Source organism: Curcuma longa, chromosome 11 (genome assembly GCF_044706935.1).
Source record: "Curcuma longa cultivar G26 ecotype Majalengka, Jawa Barat chromosome 11, ITB_CL_G26_1.1, whole genome shotgun sequence".
In the NCBI taxonomy this organism is placed as follows: domain Eukaryota; kingdom Viridiplantae; phylum Streptophyta; class Magnoliopsida; order Zingiberales; family Zingiberaceae; genus Curcuma; species Curcuma longa.
The window spans coordinates 28,439,344-28,456,225 of record NC_133871.1 but is presented as its reverse complement, the minus strand read 5'-3'; the positions used below and the strand labels follow the sequence as shown (position 1 = coordinate 28,456,225).

Here is a 16,882-nt window from a genome sequence, read left to right as displayed (position 1 = left end):
GTCAAAGGACAATTCCAACTAAGAAATAATTCAGAGAAGTCTAAGAAAGTTGTAAAGAAGCAACTCACACAGGTTGGATGCGTTTCCATCATATTAAAATAATCAACTACTTCAAAAATCCATTTAAATATGCAGTCAAACACAGCAACTAGACAAATTAAATATTCATCTTTTTCATTGACTTGGCCCTTTCAGATGAGCAAGGCTACAAGAAAATGGATTGGTTGATCAAGAACACATGCATAATTTTAGAAAGGCACCGGCAGTCGAGTTGTTGCCAGCCATGGCATTTGCTGGCGGCTACCAAATGAAACTTTGGAAGACTTGTGTTCTTCTCAAATGGGGGGGGGGGGGGGGGGGGGGGCCAATTAAGTGACCACAATGTGAGACAATTAAAGGTAACAAAAACAAGAGAGAGTGAGCTTGAGAAATTTGAGCCATAAACATAAATTTTCTGTGTCTGAACTGGTGCATGCACTGACAAAGCCTCTATGATGAAGCGTTACTACTGTAGAGATGGCATAGGCATCATTCAGAACAGTTAAAACTTTCAAAATCTTTCAAACAAGGAACAGAAGGAGAGAGAAACAAAGTCTACCTGTCTATCCATAGTGTGTAAAAAGTGAAGCAGATCAGGTGAATAAGTTGAAGTGAGGTAGTAAATAAAAAAAAACAAGAGCTTTCAAGTTATCGTGTTATGCCTGTAACATCTCGTCGAATTGTTGTTGGGTAGTTCCATCAGGCAGAAAACGCATGTGGAATTCTGGCTTTAGCTAATCATGCTGCTGAAGAACCTGACAGAAATGGAGCATTGTAGCCTTCCTCCAAAATTGTACCAACAATCCATAACTTTCCCTGCTCCCAAAGATTTATCTCCATTTTCCATTTTTATTAGCCCTAATTATATATAACTGCAATTCTAATCATATTAAGGCTTCTCTGTTTTTATATATATCTGGGTGATTTATAGATCATGGTTGCAAAGACAATTCTTATCACACTAGCACTTGTACTAATTTTAATTTACCAGATAAGAATTCCAGTCTGGTTTTGATTGATCTTTGACCATTCAAACAGTAGCTGGCTGAAAAGAATAGAGTATGTCATTTTTCTTCTCATATTTCTAATAAATGATATTATAAATATTAGTTCATATAGTAGTTTCTCACTAGAGTTAATGTAATTAACAGAATAAATCTTTCCGATTTGAGTACATTTTGTTATTTTTGACAAATCAACTTCTTTGTCTATGTATGTGGCAAAAGGTGAAACGTTCACCCCAGACGCCTCTCAATGCCGACCCCACAACAATTTGAAGGGAGTAAATCACAATGATTGAGCGACATTTTCAGGTAGAAAAAACTTTATTCCCCAAGGACTAGTTCCTTTGAGATTGGATCCCTACTTTTATGTGGCAATCTATCATCCGAGGACTAACTCGGCTATGCCTATAGGGGTCTTCTTCTGCTATGAAGAGTTTACTGGGAGTGGATGCATTGCAACAAGGCTTTGTTTGAGATTATCAATGATCAATTGTTCATTCATGAATAAGAAGAGCATCTTAAAGTAGATAACATTATATCTCCAAAGTTGTACTGCTATTAACCGAGGGAAAGAGCAATCAAGGGAATCATCCATTATCTACAAGCATGTTCCTTCTCTATTTGCCCATGTGTAAATTTCTATTGTATACTATAAAGTTTCTTCCAGCATGTATCATAAAACATTACTCAGGTACCTGAAGAAAATATTGCTAAAAAACAATTGAATAATAATAACTGTATAAACACAAACCAGATAGAGGAAAGGTAGATAAAAGCTGTATTTTTCTCGAGTATATTAGTAATATAGCTGAATAGGGCTCAAAGGATGGTAATAAAAAGATTGAATATTGTTGCGACGGACAACATTATTTATGATCTCCGACAGGAGATGAGTATGCACGTTAAACATATATAACCAGAAGTCGAGTCAGAAATTTGTAGAGCACCTGGACTTCGTTTAGGTCAATTTATGAATGGTTTTCATATCAGCAGCCTCTTGAAGTGTGCCCCTTTCGACATGGTCCCACCATTTGAACAGGAAGTTATTCACTACCAATCTGAACCAGGGGGACAATTTTATACCATCTTCACCAGCATCAGCTTTTCTCACCAATTCTCTCAACTGATCCCGATTGACATATTTAACACCAGCAACTTCATCAGGGTTGGGATTCAAGTTTACATCGCTAACAATGAAGAGGAGATAGTCAACTGCAAAAGTAGATGCATCGGGTAAGAACTCCTAACTCCATTTATTTGAAAAAAATGGGAAATCTGTAGAACTTACGCTCGTGTTCACCCCATTTTCCATCAGATGGGGCCTTGTAAAGTATTCGCCCAAGTGAAACAATTTGGTCCACAGGAATTTCTTCTCCTTGTATGCCCAGTTCATCGAAAAGTTTCCTCTGTGCAGCGTTCCTCACTCCTGTTCAATATTATAAGAGTCAGTGCTCTTAACAGTAGCAAGGATTAGAAAAACCAAGCATATTTCTCTTGTCATTGATGCATACCAAGGAAATCCTCTTCTATAAGCTCAGATTCACGATAAAGAGGATGACTGCAACAGGCATTCGTCCAGACCAAAGGAAAAGTAACTTTTGTTGCAGAGCGTTGCTACCATAAAAGAAAACATAATTCACTAGATTACGGAAAAATCCAATGAATATAACATGTAACAACGGAAACATTTTCCAGTTGTCAACAAGCTCAGGGGAAAATTTTGAGTGAAAGGACAATTAAATGCATCCTAACTAATTCTTCCATGTAGAATCATATACTAGTTCAGGAAGAAAAATCAATTCGCATTTGACCCAGGAGAAATTAATTTATATATGCTTACGTTAGCACTTCAAATTTGTTAGACTTAATAGTCATATAAGCATAGACTTAGCCCCAGATGGAGTATTTAGTCACTGCGTATATCTCAGTCAAACAAATATACGATCGTGTAATCAATTTTATTACAAATACTACAAGTTTATGCAACCCAACTAAATTGATTATCATCAAGTATTAAATAAGAGTAAAATACCTGAAGTAACAACTCAAACTTTGAGTTGAACAGGAAAACACTAAAAGCCCTATGAAGCATATTCTCAGATTCTATCTTTTCCATCAGGTGACCTACATAAAAAAATTTCAGACCATAAGCCAGGAAACCAAATGAGTCCAGAAAAGGTAATGAAAAGAAAAGCCACAGCCTTCTTAAATCTTTTAAAAGTTAAGAGACTGTTGACAATAATTATTGTGTTTTTTTTTTCTTGACCCTTTCATCAAGTTAAATCCCTATGTTGTTAACAAAAAAGCCTAGAAAAGGAAATTCTAGCATTCAAAAACTCTTCCCAGCATGGAGGGATATCAGATTCATTACTATGGGCATCTAGTGACTCACTGCGTCAATTTTATGCTTTCATTGAACAGACAAGAATCAGAAGTATTGCAGTAGGTTCTCTTTCTGCTACGTGATTACGATTATGAAAATAACATTCGGTAGTACCACCCACCCATAAAATTGAATAGTATTAGATTACTAGTTTAAGTCACTCTTGTCAAAATGTGAAATAGTTAAAATTGATTAAAATGCAGTAATTAACCCAAATTCAGAGAAAATATATCATGAATCACTTCCCATTGACCTACATTTAAATCATATTTTATATTTCAGCATTTCAAATCTGAGATATACGCTCAGATAACTTGTAGCTTATAAGAGATTGATCATTTGATCAAAAGAGGGGAAGAAGATTCCTGACATCAGTCTTGCTAAAAGACATACTGGATACTTTCATAAGCAGCATACAAATGAAAGTTTGAAGCTGTGATTAGGGAATTAGGACAATGCTTAATTGACGCCACTTATTAGAGAATGGGAAAAAAACGTAACCTGAAAGCTCTATGTGGATTAGATGTTATATGTTACTTACAGTTGTACTTGGAGTCATGCCCAACAACGTTGTCATGTTCATCTACCAAGATGCACCTGTAAGAAATTATACTAGATTTATGTTGACTGAAATCATAAAAGCAAGAACAAGGTTCGTGAAACAAAAGCTCAGTAATTAGGAAACCATATTTGTATTTACTGGCCTAAAGTTCAAACAAGCCTACAGAAACAGAAAAGTTAGATAGTAAATAATATATCTTGATACATGCTTAGTATACCAAAGGCCGTAAAGTGGGAAAACATCAAAGGGGAGGGGGAAAAAAAAATACTAAACAACCATATTTACAGGAAAAAAGAAGTGTTCTAAATCCAAATCTAGCCATAGTTTGAACTTTGAAGACAACAGAGTGAACACCACGCAAGAGATGCAAAAATGATGCTTATCATTAGTACATGTTTGATTTATATTTCCTTTTCTGATGTTGCTTTTATCCACACATTAGAAAAATCATAATCTTAAAATTAAAACTTCTTCTCTGGCACAAACTCTACTTGATTCTGGAGATTAATTAAAACCAAAACTACTGACTAAGAAAGCAACTTCAAAACGGAGAACAACAGAGGGAACATTGAGCCACTTGAGATCCATCTCTAAACTCAAGAGGTTCGATTCGGGGAGACTCTGAAAAGTCCTAATTTCATCACTCAGAAAAAAAAGGTCTAGCTTTGATGGAGAACAGCAATCGACATGCACCGCAACCCCACTAAAAGGGCCACAAACCTAATCAACGGAAGAAAAAACAACAAGAAGGTCAAGAATCGAACTCGTCCTCGAACATCAGGCGCCTCTGGACAGCGTCCATACTGGCGTCAGCAGCATCTCTCTCCAAGGCGACTGCCTCATCGGCGGGGGCGGAAGAAAGAGGCCGGAAGAAGGAGGGGCTTCGTCGCCGATGGAGCAGGAGCGGGAAGCGCGCAGTGGAAGTAAAAGAAACGGCGGTAGGCACGCCCCGTCGTCGTCCCCTTCCTCCCAGTCCGCTTCGGACGGCGTAGAGCGCACGTAGCAGCGACGCCGATGCCGACATCCTCGGATTTCTGCCTCTCTCACAAAATATACGAAGTCTAATACCCATTTCCTCTGGAACGAATATATAACTAGATGTATTACCAAACAATGCACGAAAAACATAAAAAAAAGGCACGTTTTATTGAACTTTTGTCGGTAAATAAAAATAAAAATCATCAGGTGAAACGCAAATCTAAATTATAAATTTAAAGATATATTAAAACATTCTAGAAATCAATTTTATTATAAAATAAACAATGCTAATAAAAAAAATTGAAATTATTTTCTATATAAATTTTAAATTTATATTATTAATATTCACATACTAAAATGCTCTTTTATTTTTTTCCTATAAAATTTTTGCCCACTTAAATTAGCTTTGTGAAACGATTTGGGCCATACTTGATGGGCCGAATGGGTCAAATGCACGGCATCCATCCATATTGGTCCTCAACATATTTTAAATATAAAAATAAGTACCATTTGTTTTTTTTTGGATGATTTAAATAAAATGGTTGAATTTTTGCCCTGGGCCATATCGAGAAAGATAAACTAGAGCCCCGAGACATAGCTGAGTTGGTTACGACGTAGTAGATTTGTAGAAGAGGACAAGTTCGGCGAATACCCTCAGACGATATTTTCCTGTGTCGTAATCAACTGTAGTTTTTCGATTTATCTCTTCACAAATAGTCAATGAGGCCGATGAGCCGCTAAGATGGTGGATTCCACCTTTTACAAAAAGAAAGATAAATCGGAGTGAAGTCAAAATTATGCAGCGATCGGTTTGATCCTCCGCATGTAATCCGTGTTTAGCCGTAGATGATTCACCGCATAGCGTTGACTCAGATACACGAACAGAGACAAATTTGGAAGTCCATGATTTCTCAGCGCATGCCAATTTAATGAAAAAGACAAACATGGACAGCTGGATCACATTTTTCCATATATTGCAAACTACGTTAGCATGTATATTTTTGAGCAAAATCGTCTTCCCCCAAGTCAAGAACTGCATTATATTATCGACTAGAGGCGATACAATTTTGCTGAATATTGTTTCATGACAAACTTGGAAAAGACAAAAAGGATAGATAGGAAGGGTGAACAGAAGCTGCCCAATGCCATTATATGATGCCCTTTGACTTGAATGCAAAAGCCATGAACGACGACGAGGACGACGAAAGCTACGAGACCACGTCGGACTCCACCACGGTACTTGCCCCGCATGTGCCTCCCACGTGACGCCCTCGTCGCCGCCTGTGTGCATGCTTCCGATGGTTACACTTGCACCCATGGGAGCAGCTGGATCGGTCGGCACGCGCCAACCGCTGCAGCTCGCGGACAGCGTCCACATACGGGAGCCAGCGGCGGGCGGACAACGGGAATGCGCGCGGGATTTCGGAGTCGCCGAGGGTGTCTGAGGAGGAGCAGCGGATGGGGAGCTGGCTGCAGCAGAAGGCGCCGCGGGGCGTCTCCACTGAGCTTCCAACGCTTGGCTTTGCTTGTGGTTTCGTATAAAGGATTTCTATCCAATATAATTACATTGGTCGATATGTGCTTTACTTCTGCTACCAAACAATGCTTTTCCTGGTTTGCTTCATTATATTAATATATATAAATTCCCATTTTGATCTTAATTTTTTTACTAATCTGATAATTATTCGATCCAGAGGGCCCCTTTTCTTTCCCCATTAATCCATTATATTATTAATTTATTATTACTCTCTCCTTGCTTCCCTGGAGAAGGCAGTAGCAGCTGTTGCTTTCGTATCTTCTTCTTATCCACTTTGTTTTCAGGTTACTTTTGTTGCATGCATGAACAATGCGATTATAGTAGGTATTAGTGCACGTCGTCATTTAGTCTCTGTTAAGTTGTTGCATTATATAATTTAACATATAAAATTTTAAGATTAATGTTGCCATTATAGAAAAAATTCCCTTCACAAATCTTTAGCTAGCTTTGGTACAAAATTTATGCCAGAATTAAGAGAATTCTCCATTTTATAAAATCTTAATTATTTCACTCCTTAAATTTTTAGCTTTTTTTCGTGTTGCTTTGCTGGTCCCTCTTTTGTCCGGTGTGTAAACTTTAAAATTTATCAGAGTTTAATAAAGAGGATAATACAAATTGATAATTAATAAAGTGATACGTCACCCTTTGTCCGCCTTCGTCGTTTATATGTATCTTCTCTTCTCTTGGGAACTGCTCGTTCCTCCTCACGCCTTCCTTCAGAGTTCTGTGGGGAATTGTGGAAATGGAAGGTGAATTACTGGGAGAAGTCGAAGCAAGTTTCGACGATGGGAATCTCGTGGTGGACATGGACGCCGGAGATGATTTCTTCTTCTCCGAAGACCCCTTCGCCTCCATCCCCAACGACTTCTCTTGTTTCTCTACGCTGCCACCGCAACCGCCGACGGAGACCTTCTCGCCGTCGACGACCACTTTCAAACCGAAGGGGTCGATCCTGTCTTCCTCTTCTTCCACGGCCTCTTCGTCCTCTTCTGCTTCTTGGTCGTCTTTCCTGCAGGCCCCCGAAGTGGCCGCCGCTTCTGACAACGCGGCGATGGTCGAGCCAACTTCGTTCCTAGATCGCCCCCAGGGCGAGTTCTCTGACGATATTAGCTTTTTCACCAACTTTGAAGGCCTTCTTGACCTCGAGGACTCGTGTCCTGACCTCCCAGGAAGCACCTCCGAAGGCGGTGACGCTGCCGGGGCGTGCGGCGGCGGACGACAGGAGGCCGGAGGAGAAGGTGAGGAGAAGGGGAAGGAGGCGGGTGGTTTTTCCGATGATCTGGCGAAGGTGTTCTTCGAGTGGCTGAGGAGCAACAAGGAGTCGATCTCGCCGGAAGACCTGCGGAGCATCCGACTGAACCGGTCCACCATCGAGAGCGCCGCCTGCCGGCTCGGACGGAACAAGCAGGGGCGCATCCAACTACTGAAGCTGATCCTTGCCTGGGTCCAGCACAACCACCTTCGCCGAAACCGCCTCAACCCTCTCGCTGCGCCGCCACACCCGCCTCCTGTCGACTACCAACCCATGCAAAGTCCGCCGTACATCCACCAGCTCGACTACAATTACGGTTCTAATTGGTTCCCCGGCGCAGATATGATGGCCTACGGCGGCGATATGTTTTCCGGTGCAACCGCTCCTTATCCTTACCACCACTACGGTGGCGGAGGGGGCGGCGGGGGGCATTTGGCGGGGCCGGTGCTGTCTCAGTTTGCACCATTTCCTGGTGCGGGCATGGTGGGCGGGTTTCTTCCTATGTTTCCGCAAGGCCAAGGAATGCTTGACGGGGAACAACGACGGCAGTTTCGAAGACGGAGGAGGCCAGGAGGAAGAGGATGGCGCGGCAGCAGCGGCGATTGGCTTCTCTCCACCATTACCACCACCACCAGCGCCACCACCGCGGCCAGCGTCAGCATGCTCAGCATTCCCCTGAAGTTTCAACCGCCGGGGCGTCATCGAATCCTAGTACTGCCCGGAATTGGGATTTTTGGACCAACATGGCCGAGACCCGGAGTACTTCTTCCAACACGCACCTGATGCAGTCGCTTATCGGAGATCAAGTACCGCCGCTGCTGAAGAAGACGCCGCAAGTTGACGGTGCAGTTTCGAGCTCACTGAAGCGGCCGGTCATATTCTCTCATTCTCTATCAAAATTTTCTCCTTTTTTTGGAAATTTAATAAAACGTTGGAATTAATTCTTGAAATATGTTGATTAACAGGGATTGAAAGGTGAAAAGAACTTGAAGTTTCTGCTACAGAAGGTGTTGAAGCAGAGCGATGTGGGCAGTCTGGGGAGGATTGTGCTGCCCAAAGTAATCAAACCGCTTAATTTTTTTATCTTTAAACCTTCGCTTAGTTAATGGAAGAACTGACATGCATCTGTGCATGTCTTGTTTGCATGGAACAGAAGGAAGCAGAGATGCACCTACCGGAGCTGGACGCTAGAGATGGAATCTCCATTGCAATGGAGGACATCGGGACTTCCCAGGTCTGGAACATGCGTTACAGGTACATGCAATCTCTATAATTTCACCAATCCAATAATAATCCTATAGAACTCGCAAGTTTCCATTGAATTATGTATTAATGTTCCAGATTCTGGCCGAACAACAAGAGCAGAATGTACCTCCTGGAAAACACAGGTGAACTACAGTGCTGAAACAGTTCATGCCTCGCCGTTGTTCTTTATGCTAATTACTCGAGGAAATTTCGATTTCAGGGGATTTTGTGAGATGCAACGGGCTACAAGAAGGCGACTTCATTGTGATCTACTCCGACGTCAAGTCCGGCAAATATGTAATTGCTTAATTTTCACTGTTTCTATCTCGGAAATTGATAAGTATGGCGGGTGACATGAAACTGGTATATGCAGCTGATTCGAGGAGTGAAGGTTAGACAATCGCTGGAGCCGAGCAGGAGTTCTGTGAAGGCAGGACAGCACCACAAGAGAAGTTAGATGGAGGATGACAATGCTAGAGAAGAGTTTGCCTTTCTCGTGTTTGTGTGCCAGAAGCTAATCTATAAACATATATAGTGATGTAAACAATATATATATATACCAAGTGATGATGAAGGATCTATAGAGTGTGTCCAGCTGATGTAATTGAAGTACGAGAAATGATATACATAGCTCAGACTGTTCATGGATATTAATCAGAAATGTTGTCGAAGTGGTTTTTGCTACTGGGACAGATTAATACAATCAGCTGAACGATACAAGACTCTTTGTTTGGTGAGAAAACAACAGAAGACTAAACAAATTTTAGTGAGATTTTTACTGTCTTCATCAAATGAACTCAAGGGGAAAATATGAAAGAAAGGATGAAGATTCGAAACAAACTTGTAGTTTTCAAAAGGTGTTAATGCTTTGAGCCCATTGAATATAACCATTTCTGATACATACATGAATTGACTAGGAATACACAGAAACGTTTTCTTCTTGGATAAATGACAAATTTTAGAAAGTCAATTCTGGGTTCAAGCATTTCGTTACTTGATTTATAGATACCCAATTCATACCAATCTTGTCGTCGTCGACGAAGCCCATGCATGAACCGTGACGCATCCGTTTATTCATCAAGGAGTCCATTAAGAATGCAGGTGTGTTTTTGGGTTGTTTGTAACGGTAACAAAGTATTCATGTTCTGTTGGGGAACCGACATCCGTCTTCCAATAAATTGAAACGGGTAGATGGCGGCGTCACTTTCTCATTTGTGCCCTTGAATTTTGTTGGCTTTTTTATGGCCACCGCAAGGGTTTTTCTCCGTTGGGGTTCCGCCGCGTCGCGTGGCCTTCTCCCCCCGGCCCATGCCCCGGCGCACGCCGCTGCAGCCCCCACGGCAGCGCGTCTCCTCCAGGCGCAGGCCCACTCCTCCCAGTCCGACGCCGCTGCGGCCAAGCCCAGGCGCACCAAGACCTTCTCCATCTACCGCTGGAATCCCGATCATCCCGAGAAACCGCAGCTCCAGAACTACGAGATCGATCTCGGCGAGTGCGGCCCCATGGTCCTCGACGCGCTGATCAAGATAAAAAATGAGGTCGATCCTTCCCTCACCTTCCGCCGCTCCTGCCGCGAGGGCATCTGCGGGTCGTGTGCGATGAACATTGACGGCGACAATGGTCTTGCCTGCCTCACAAAGATTCCGTCCTCCTCGGCGGCTACCACCATCACGCCGCTGCCGCACATGTACGTGATCAAGGATCTGGTGGTGGACATGACCAACTTCTACAGTCAGTACAAGAGCGTGGAGCCTTGGCTCAAGAGGAAGGATCCTCCGCCAACCCCTGGGAAGGAGATTCTGCAGAGCAAGAAGGATCGCGCGAAGCTTGATGGTATGTACGAATGTATCCTTTGCGCCTGCTGTAGCACATCCTGCCCTAGCTACTGGTGGAACCCTGAGACCTATCTCGGTCCGGCTGCTCTCCTACATGCTAACAGGTAAGGCTATTTTTCTATAAAAAAAATTCCCTCGTTTATTGATTAATTTCAAATTGTCAAAATCGAGAATAGATTCCTTCTTAGTACTATGATTATTATCTGAATTTTATCCATGGTTTCATGTTGCGGTGAACAAATTTTATTGCTGGCATGGTTTTATTTTCATTTTTATGTTTAAATTAAGAAAACTAATATGTACAAGATGGAGTCTTTATTTGATTATTCAAAGGTTGATGGTTATCTTGAGGAATTCGTTTAGACAAATTCCTTGATTTCAAAGTTTACATTGATTTGAGCATAGAATACGCACCCTGGGGGTTTTGTAAAAAAGGAAGGGGGGGGGGGGGGGGGGGGGGGGGGGGGGGGGGGGGGGGGGGAAGCTGAGACTATGGTATGTGTAACAGAATGGAATGAACACAGTGGACGTGTGTATGTTTGGTAGACTGTTGTTGTATGGATAATAATTAAAATAGTTGGATTTTGATAACCATGCAGATGTTTCAGAGTTATTTAAAGATAGGAAACATTTTTTAAATTCTCAATGAGTTACTAGCTCTTTAGTTAATGGTTTATATTTTTGTTGTTTATTTGCTACCTATGAGTTTTTGATCTTATGTGGCCATGAAACTTATTAGGAAGAAATGGTTTCCTAATGGTGATGCTTTGCTTTGTCCAGAAGTAATGGATCTTGTAGTTTTTCTTATATGGTAAATTGCTAACTATAGCTTGATGTTTTCATGTATTTTAACAACTATAGCCTGGGTTTCTAATTTGAACAATTGTTTGCATAAATTTTTTATATCAGTTGTAGCCACATGATAGTCCACTTGCTCTTTCTGCTATTTCAATATCCTGGAGAGTTTAGATGAATCATATTGTCACGTCAACAATAATAATATGGTATACATGAAGGGATATAATGCATATGTTATTATCTACTATATATATGTCTATTCTCTATGACGGCAGTATGAAAAATGGCAACACTTCATTCTGTTAAATTATGGAGAATCTAGTAAGTGGACTAATTGATGGTTCGATTGTTACAAATTAAATGGTTTGTGCACACAATTGTGGAAAAGTTTGCTCTGGAATGTACACAACACAAACCTCAAATGATATCTTATAAGAAGTTCTTATAGAACTTAATTGGTTTGTAGGCGTAGAAGCTTACTATAGATCTGTATTATTGAACTTGAGGATATTTGCTTGTATTACAAGACATACACTTCATGCAAAGATGAACTAATAAACACAGACGCAACATAAGATGAAAACTGGGAAATGTGATGCTATACGGAGTACTACAAAGCACAGTTTATCTGATTATAGTTTATTTTCTAGCAAAGTTTCACATTTTGTACTTGTTTATTTTGATTTGAAATGTCTAAAACTTGTAGTAATGTTTGATGGTAAAACTTGGTGGTTGGTTGTTCATGCAACTTTTTATTGTTTGCTATGAAGTTGCTATAGCTATGTTGTAACCTTAACAATGCCAATGTTGATCCATACCGGTGGGTATTCTCTGAGTTCATCCATTTATGCTCGGAAGTTTCTTATATGGCTGTTTACCTTTTTGGCGTTTCTGTTTTGAATGTGCCTTTTGAGCAGTTTCTAGAACAGGACATACCTGTAAGGTTATTCGTATGTTGATTTGTTAACCTTGTATAATATTGGTTAATGTGAGTATTCATTCATTCGTCTTCAATGATTGCTTTGTTTCTTTTGAATACCATCAGTAATGCTCGTGTGTGGACTTGAAACACATTGCTACTTTTGTAGGTGGATTCAGGACAGTCGAGATCAGTACACAAAGGAACGTCTGGATGCAGTAAATGATGAGTTTAAGCTGTATCGATGCCACACTATCATGAACTGTGCCCATGCCTGCCCCAAGGGATTGAACCCTGCAAAGCAAATTGAATCCATCAAGAAGCTTCAACTTCAGTAAATCCTGTTTGAGATGTCGAAATGTTTTTTGCGCAAATTATGACAGACTAAAGGCCAAAAACTCATATATACATTTGACATTGTCATTCATATGCCGTATATTGAAATATACATTTTGATGATGTCTTCATATGCCTTATCATGTAGGTGGTTTATTTTACTCAGACATTGTTGTTTGACTAATTCGTATTGATAAGAGTTCAACTTGATTTGAGGTCCGGCCATACAGTATTTTATTTGCTACTTTAATATTGATGAGTGATAATCTATCAAGGATAGATTTTGTTAAATTTGTATTGTTATTCCACGATTCAAGAATAATCCTTGTGAATTTGTATTGTTATTAACAAGGTTGATCTCTCAAGTTATAATTGTTTTCATCAACGCATGTTAATTTCAATCAAGTTGACTTTATAAAACACCACAAGCTTTCATTGATAACTTAGTCTACATGTTTATTAAGAAACATAGCCATTTATCTAATTAAGTGCAACAAGAACAGTACGACAAGACCAATCAAGACAGTGCAAATTAAATGAGAGATTGCTAAGTAAAGACAATACAACACCATTGTTGGACAACAACATAACTAATTAAGTTTATGTTCCTAGTTAGAGTTCATCCTTGGATTCATGGCTAGGGTTGGGTGATGTTTTGATGGGATAGGAAGCTGACATGGCAATACCACATGTTCCTCTCCTGTTGGGGATTCCTCGTTTCATCCTTACGTAGCCTTGCTCTCCCCAACTCGCCCCCCATGAATTCTTCACTATCCAATATTTAGTTCCATCTTGTGTTACTCCATAGCCAACAACAGCAACTCCATGATCTAAGCTCGTGCCACAAGGTCCCGTGAAGACCCCCTTATAAAAAACATAACACAATATATATTAAAGCACAAATTAATATTATAGTCCCGATCGACTAATCAGTGTTAATTAGTGCACTAATGCTAATTGCCATTAACCTACGTCTTACATAGTTAATTATCATTGTATAAATTCTAAACCTACGTACCTCAGAATAGAACTGGAAGGCTTGACCACCTGCATCAATAGCGACTGATACAGGCTGATTTGCCACAGCTTGTTGAAGAGCATTCTCATTGTTTGATGGAACATCTTCATATCCATCAATTGTCACAACAGGCTTATTCACCTATATATATATAATTATATGAAAAAATAAACAAGATAATACAATTAGTTTCTTAATCTTGATCGGGAATCGTATCACATATATATATATATATATAAAAATAATATCACGTATAATAAACCTTAGATGCACTGCAGTGTCCTTGCCGTGCTGTGTAAGGGTACGCAGCCTCTGTAGTTATGCCTCCAACATTTTTGATGAATTCAAATGCATTATCCATCAACCCTCCGTTGCATCCACTGTCGCCAGTATCGCAATCCACAAGTTCTTGCTCAGATAACGAGATCAACTCTTTGGTCGCGATTTGATTTATACCCTCAACAGCAACGACCGTGGAAAAAGCCCAACAACTTCCTGGAACAAGTAGGATTTAATTTGCATGCATGCCATCACTCGTGCAAATTATCGATCTCGAACAAATGTGCATATATGCAAAAAGAAATATAATTAATCGATCGATCGATCTACTAGCTATATATATGTATATGTATGTTTACCGCATTGGCCTTGATCTTTGACGGGTGTAACTGCGCCCTTGGTCCTCCAATCCACCGACGCAGGGAGTTTTTGGTGATCGACGTGGCCGTGCTTGAACTCCCCCTCCGGCTTCTCCCCTCGCCGGATCTGGTGGTGCTCGATCTTGGAGCCGGCGTAGAGGCCCCGGAACTCCTGGTTGGTCAAGTCCGCGAAGGCGTTGAGCTTGAGCTTGTACGGCTCGTCCTTCTTGTTGAACTCGTGGATGAACTTGACGTTGTGCTTGAACACGTTGAACCGCCGGAGCTTCTCGTCGAGGTCCCGCGCCACCGTGTGGTGGCTGCGCCATCGCTCGTAGAGCGCCCACAGGCTGTCCTCGGTGGACAAATCGTCCTCGGAGAAGGGAATGCATCGACACACAGTGAAGGCCACTGCAAGAAGCATGGCCACCAACAGCACCTTCCTCCCCATTTTAACTAGTGATCGATTTACTAAGCTATGCTTTTGCTATTGCTATTGCTATGATCAAGTGCAACCTTCCAACCGAGATATTTATAGTAAAGTGGACCGGGGCTGAACCGGTCAACCTCTAGCTAGGCTAGCCGGTTTTTCTGGTTGTATCTGTAAAATATCGTCTTGCATTGCGTCGTCGTGGTTGAACTGATCAAATCTGTAAAAAATAACTAAAATTGAGGACGATATATATATAATGATATTAATTGTTGTTCACTAATACAAGTTAATTACCATTTGTTCACTAATTAAATAAACTACAGTAACATTTTAAATTCTTTATCATGTTTACTTAATTACGCTTAGCTAACATGTTGTGTCGTGCACTACAAGGAAAACTAAATTCAGTTATGCAACGAACTGTTCATCGTATACCTTTGTGCTATGTATCATAGCGCAATGTTTGAGAGTACGTTTGGATAACCATTACCAAGAAATACCTCAAAGGAAACCAAAAAAAAAAAATTAAATATATAAAAAAAGTGGTTATAAACTTAATTGTAACTGTGGATAATTAAGGATTTACCCTAAGCCAATATTGGCATCCATTAATTTGATATATATCTCATAATATTAAATATCATACACTTCTTCTGAAATCCAGGGAAGAAAGGATATTATCTCAGCGAAATCGAGATTTGAACATTTATCTTGTTCTATAACTCTGTTCTGTTGTAACTAATTCAGCTATGTTTCAGGAGCTAAATATTATACACTTCACATATATAGCTAGTGATTGAGATGTGCGATCTATCTGCATCTGCCTGTTGTCTTAATATACATAATTAAAACATATTTTCATAGGTGGAAAAATATGCTAGTTTAGGGGGAAAATTGGTTTAGGAAAAAAATATGAAAGTTAATAAATAAATTAATTATCTGACGCATGCATAATGCTTACCACACTTTGCTTATAAATACACACCATTTCACGTGTGAAAGCATGTTAATTCGCAGTTCAACCCAATTAATTAGTGAACCTCGACAGCTAGCTAGCTAACTAACCACGTTTCTCTACGAATAATTTAGTTGATAATGAATTAAAACACATCAATTATCCAAAGACTTAGTTTTAATTAATAACATATATGTAAATTCACTATCGCTGAAACCTTCAAAGTAAATATAATGCTCAACAGTGACTGTGATATTTTATTTTCGATATTTCTATAAAAATTTTGGATAGATCAACTACATCTGCTCGATCGTCAGCTTAAATTTAAATTACTGCGTACAAATATACAAATACCATGTGTACGTCGATCGTATAGATGAACAAGCATAAAAATAAATGGAGTAGCAGACTGAGTTTGATGCAATTAATGGTATATATGCATGTAAAAAAAAAGAGAAAGTGATTGAATAAAAGAATATTTGATCATGGAGAAAATGCTGGTTGATTAAATAAGTTCGATCGGTTGTTCTGATCTGATTTTGTTATGAATTTTTCATACAATTGCACCAATTAATTAACCTTTAATCGAATCCAGTTGCGAACTCATACTTTGATAGTGAACCATAGATTGAACACAGAGAATTAATACCGTGAATTCATCATCTCCAGCTTGCCAAAGTTCCTCTCCTTCTCTCAAAAACATGAATCAGCAGGATGATCGGATCAATCAGCTGGATGAATCAGCAGAAGGAAAAAGGCGCAACGAAGAGAACAGGATGCAATTGGAGCAAGAAATTAACAAAAGCATGGAATCGATTCCTCCTAGCTTTGCTCCACCATGTTGCCTCTCCGCCACGAATCAATCCAAGGATTCCTACCCTTTCCCCTCCAGTCCCCCTGATCGACAGATAGTTCAAGTCAACTCTCAGCTCTGCTTCATAGAATTGCTGCCC

The 16,882-nt window shown here is 40.1% G+C and overlaps 4 protein-coding genes across 4 annotated transcripts; 2 read left to right on the top strand and 2 right to left on the bottom strand.

Annotated features, from left to right (window-relative positions):
• Positions 1–1,862: 1,862 nt before the first annotated feature.
• Positions 1,863–5,060, bottom strand: LOC141838889 (isopentenyl-diphosphate Delta-isomerase I-like). Its single transcript, XM_074726503.1, has 6 exons — positions 4,753–5,060; positions 3,968–4,023; positions 3,076–3,167; positions 2,555–2,657; positions 2,332–2,469; positions 1,863–2,255 (listed from the first exon to the last, which is right to left on the bottom strand). Exons 1-6 carry the CDS (start codon positions 5,058–5,060, stop codon positions 2,002–2,004), a joined length of 951 nt encoding a protein of 316 aa, XP_074582604.1. The 3' UTR covers positions 1,863–2,001.
• A 2,185-nt stretch (positions 5,061–7,245) lies between these two features.
• On the top strand, positions 7,246–9,457 carry LOC141837515 (regulatory protein viviparous-1-like). The gene is given in 7 exon segments (XM_074724896.1): positions 7,246–8,283; positions 8,286–8,627; positions 8,721–8,813; positions 8,909–9,009; positions 9,097–9,143; positions 9,221–9,297; positions 9,374–9,457. Coding segments are annotated over 7 exon segments (1,782 nt in total).
• A 773-nt stretch (positions 9,458–10,230) lies between these two features.
• Positions 10,231–13,071, top strand: LOC141838891 (succinate dehydrogenase [ubiquinone] iron-sulfur subunit 1, mitochondrial-like). Its single transcript, XM_074726505.1, has 2 exons — positions 10,231–10,939; positions 12,722–13,071. Exons 1-2 carry the CDS (start codon positions 10,242–10,244, stop codon positions 12,888–12,890), a joined length of 867 nt encoding a protein of 288 aa, XP_074582606.1. The 5' UTR covers positions 10,231–10,241; the 3' UTR covers positions 12,891–13,071.
• A 398-nt stretch (positions 13,072–13,469) lies between these two features.
• Positions 13,470–14,995, bottom strand: LOC141838892 (thiol protease SEN102-like). Its single transcript, XM_074726506.1, has 4 exons — positions 14,545–14,995; positions 14,169–14,401; positions 13,907–14,047; positions 13,470–13,752 (listed from the first exon to the last, which is right to left on the bottom strand). Exons 1-4 carry the CDS (start codon positions 14,990–14,992, stop codon positions 13,501–13,503), a joined length of 1,074 nt encoding a protein of 357 aa, XP_074582607.1. The 5' UTR covers positions 14,993–14,995; the 3' UTR covers positions 13,470–13,500.
• Between the last annotated feature and the right edge of the window lie 1,887 nt (positions 14,996–16,882).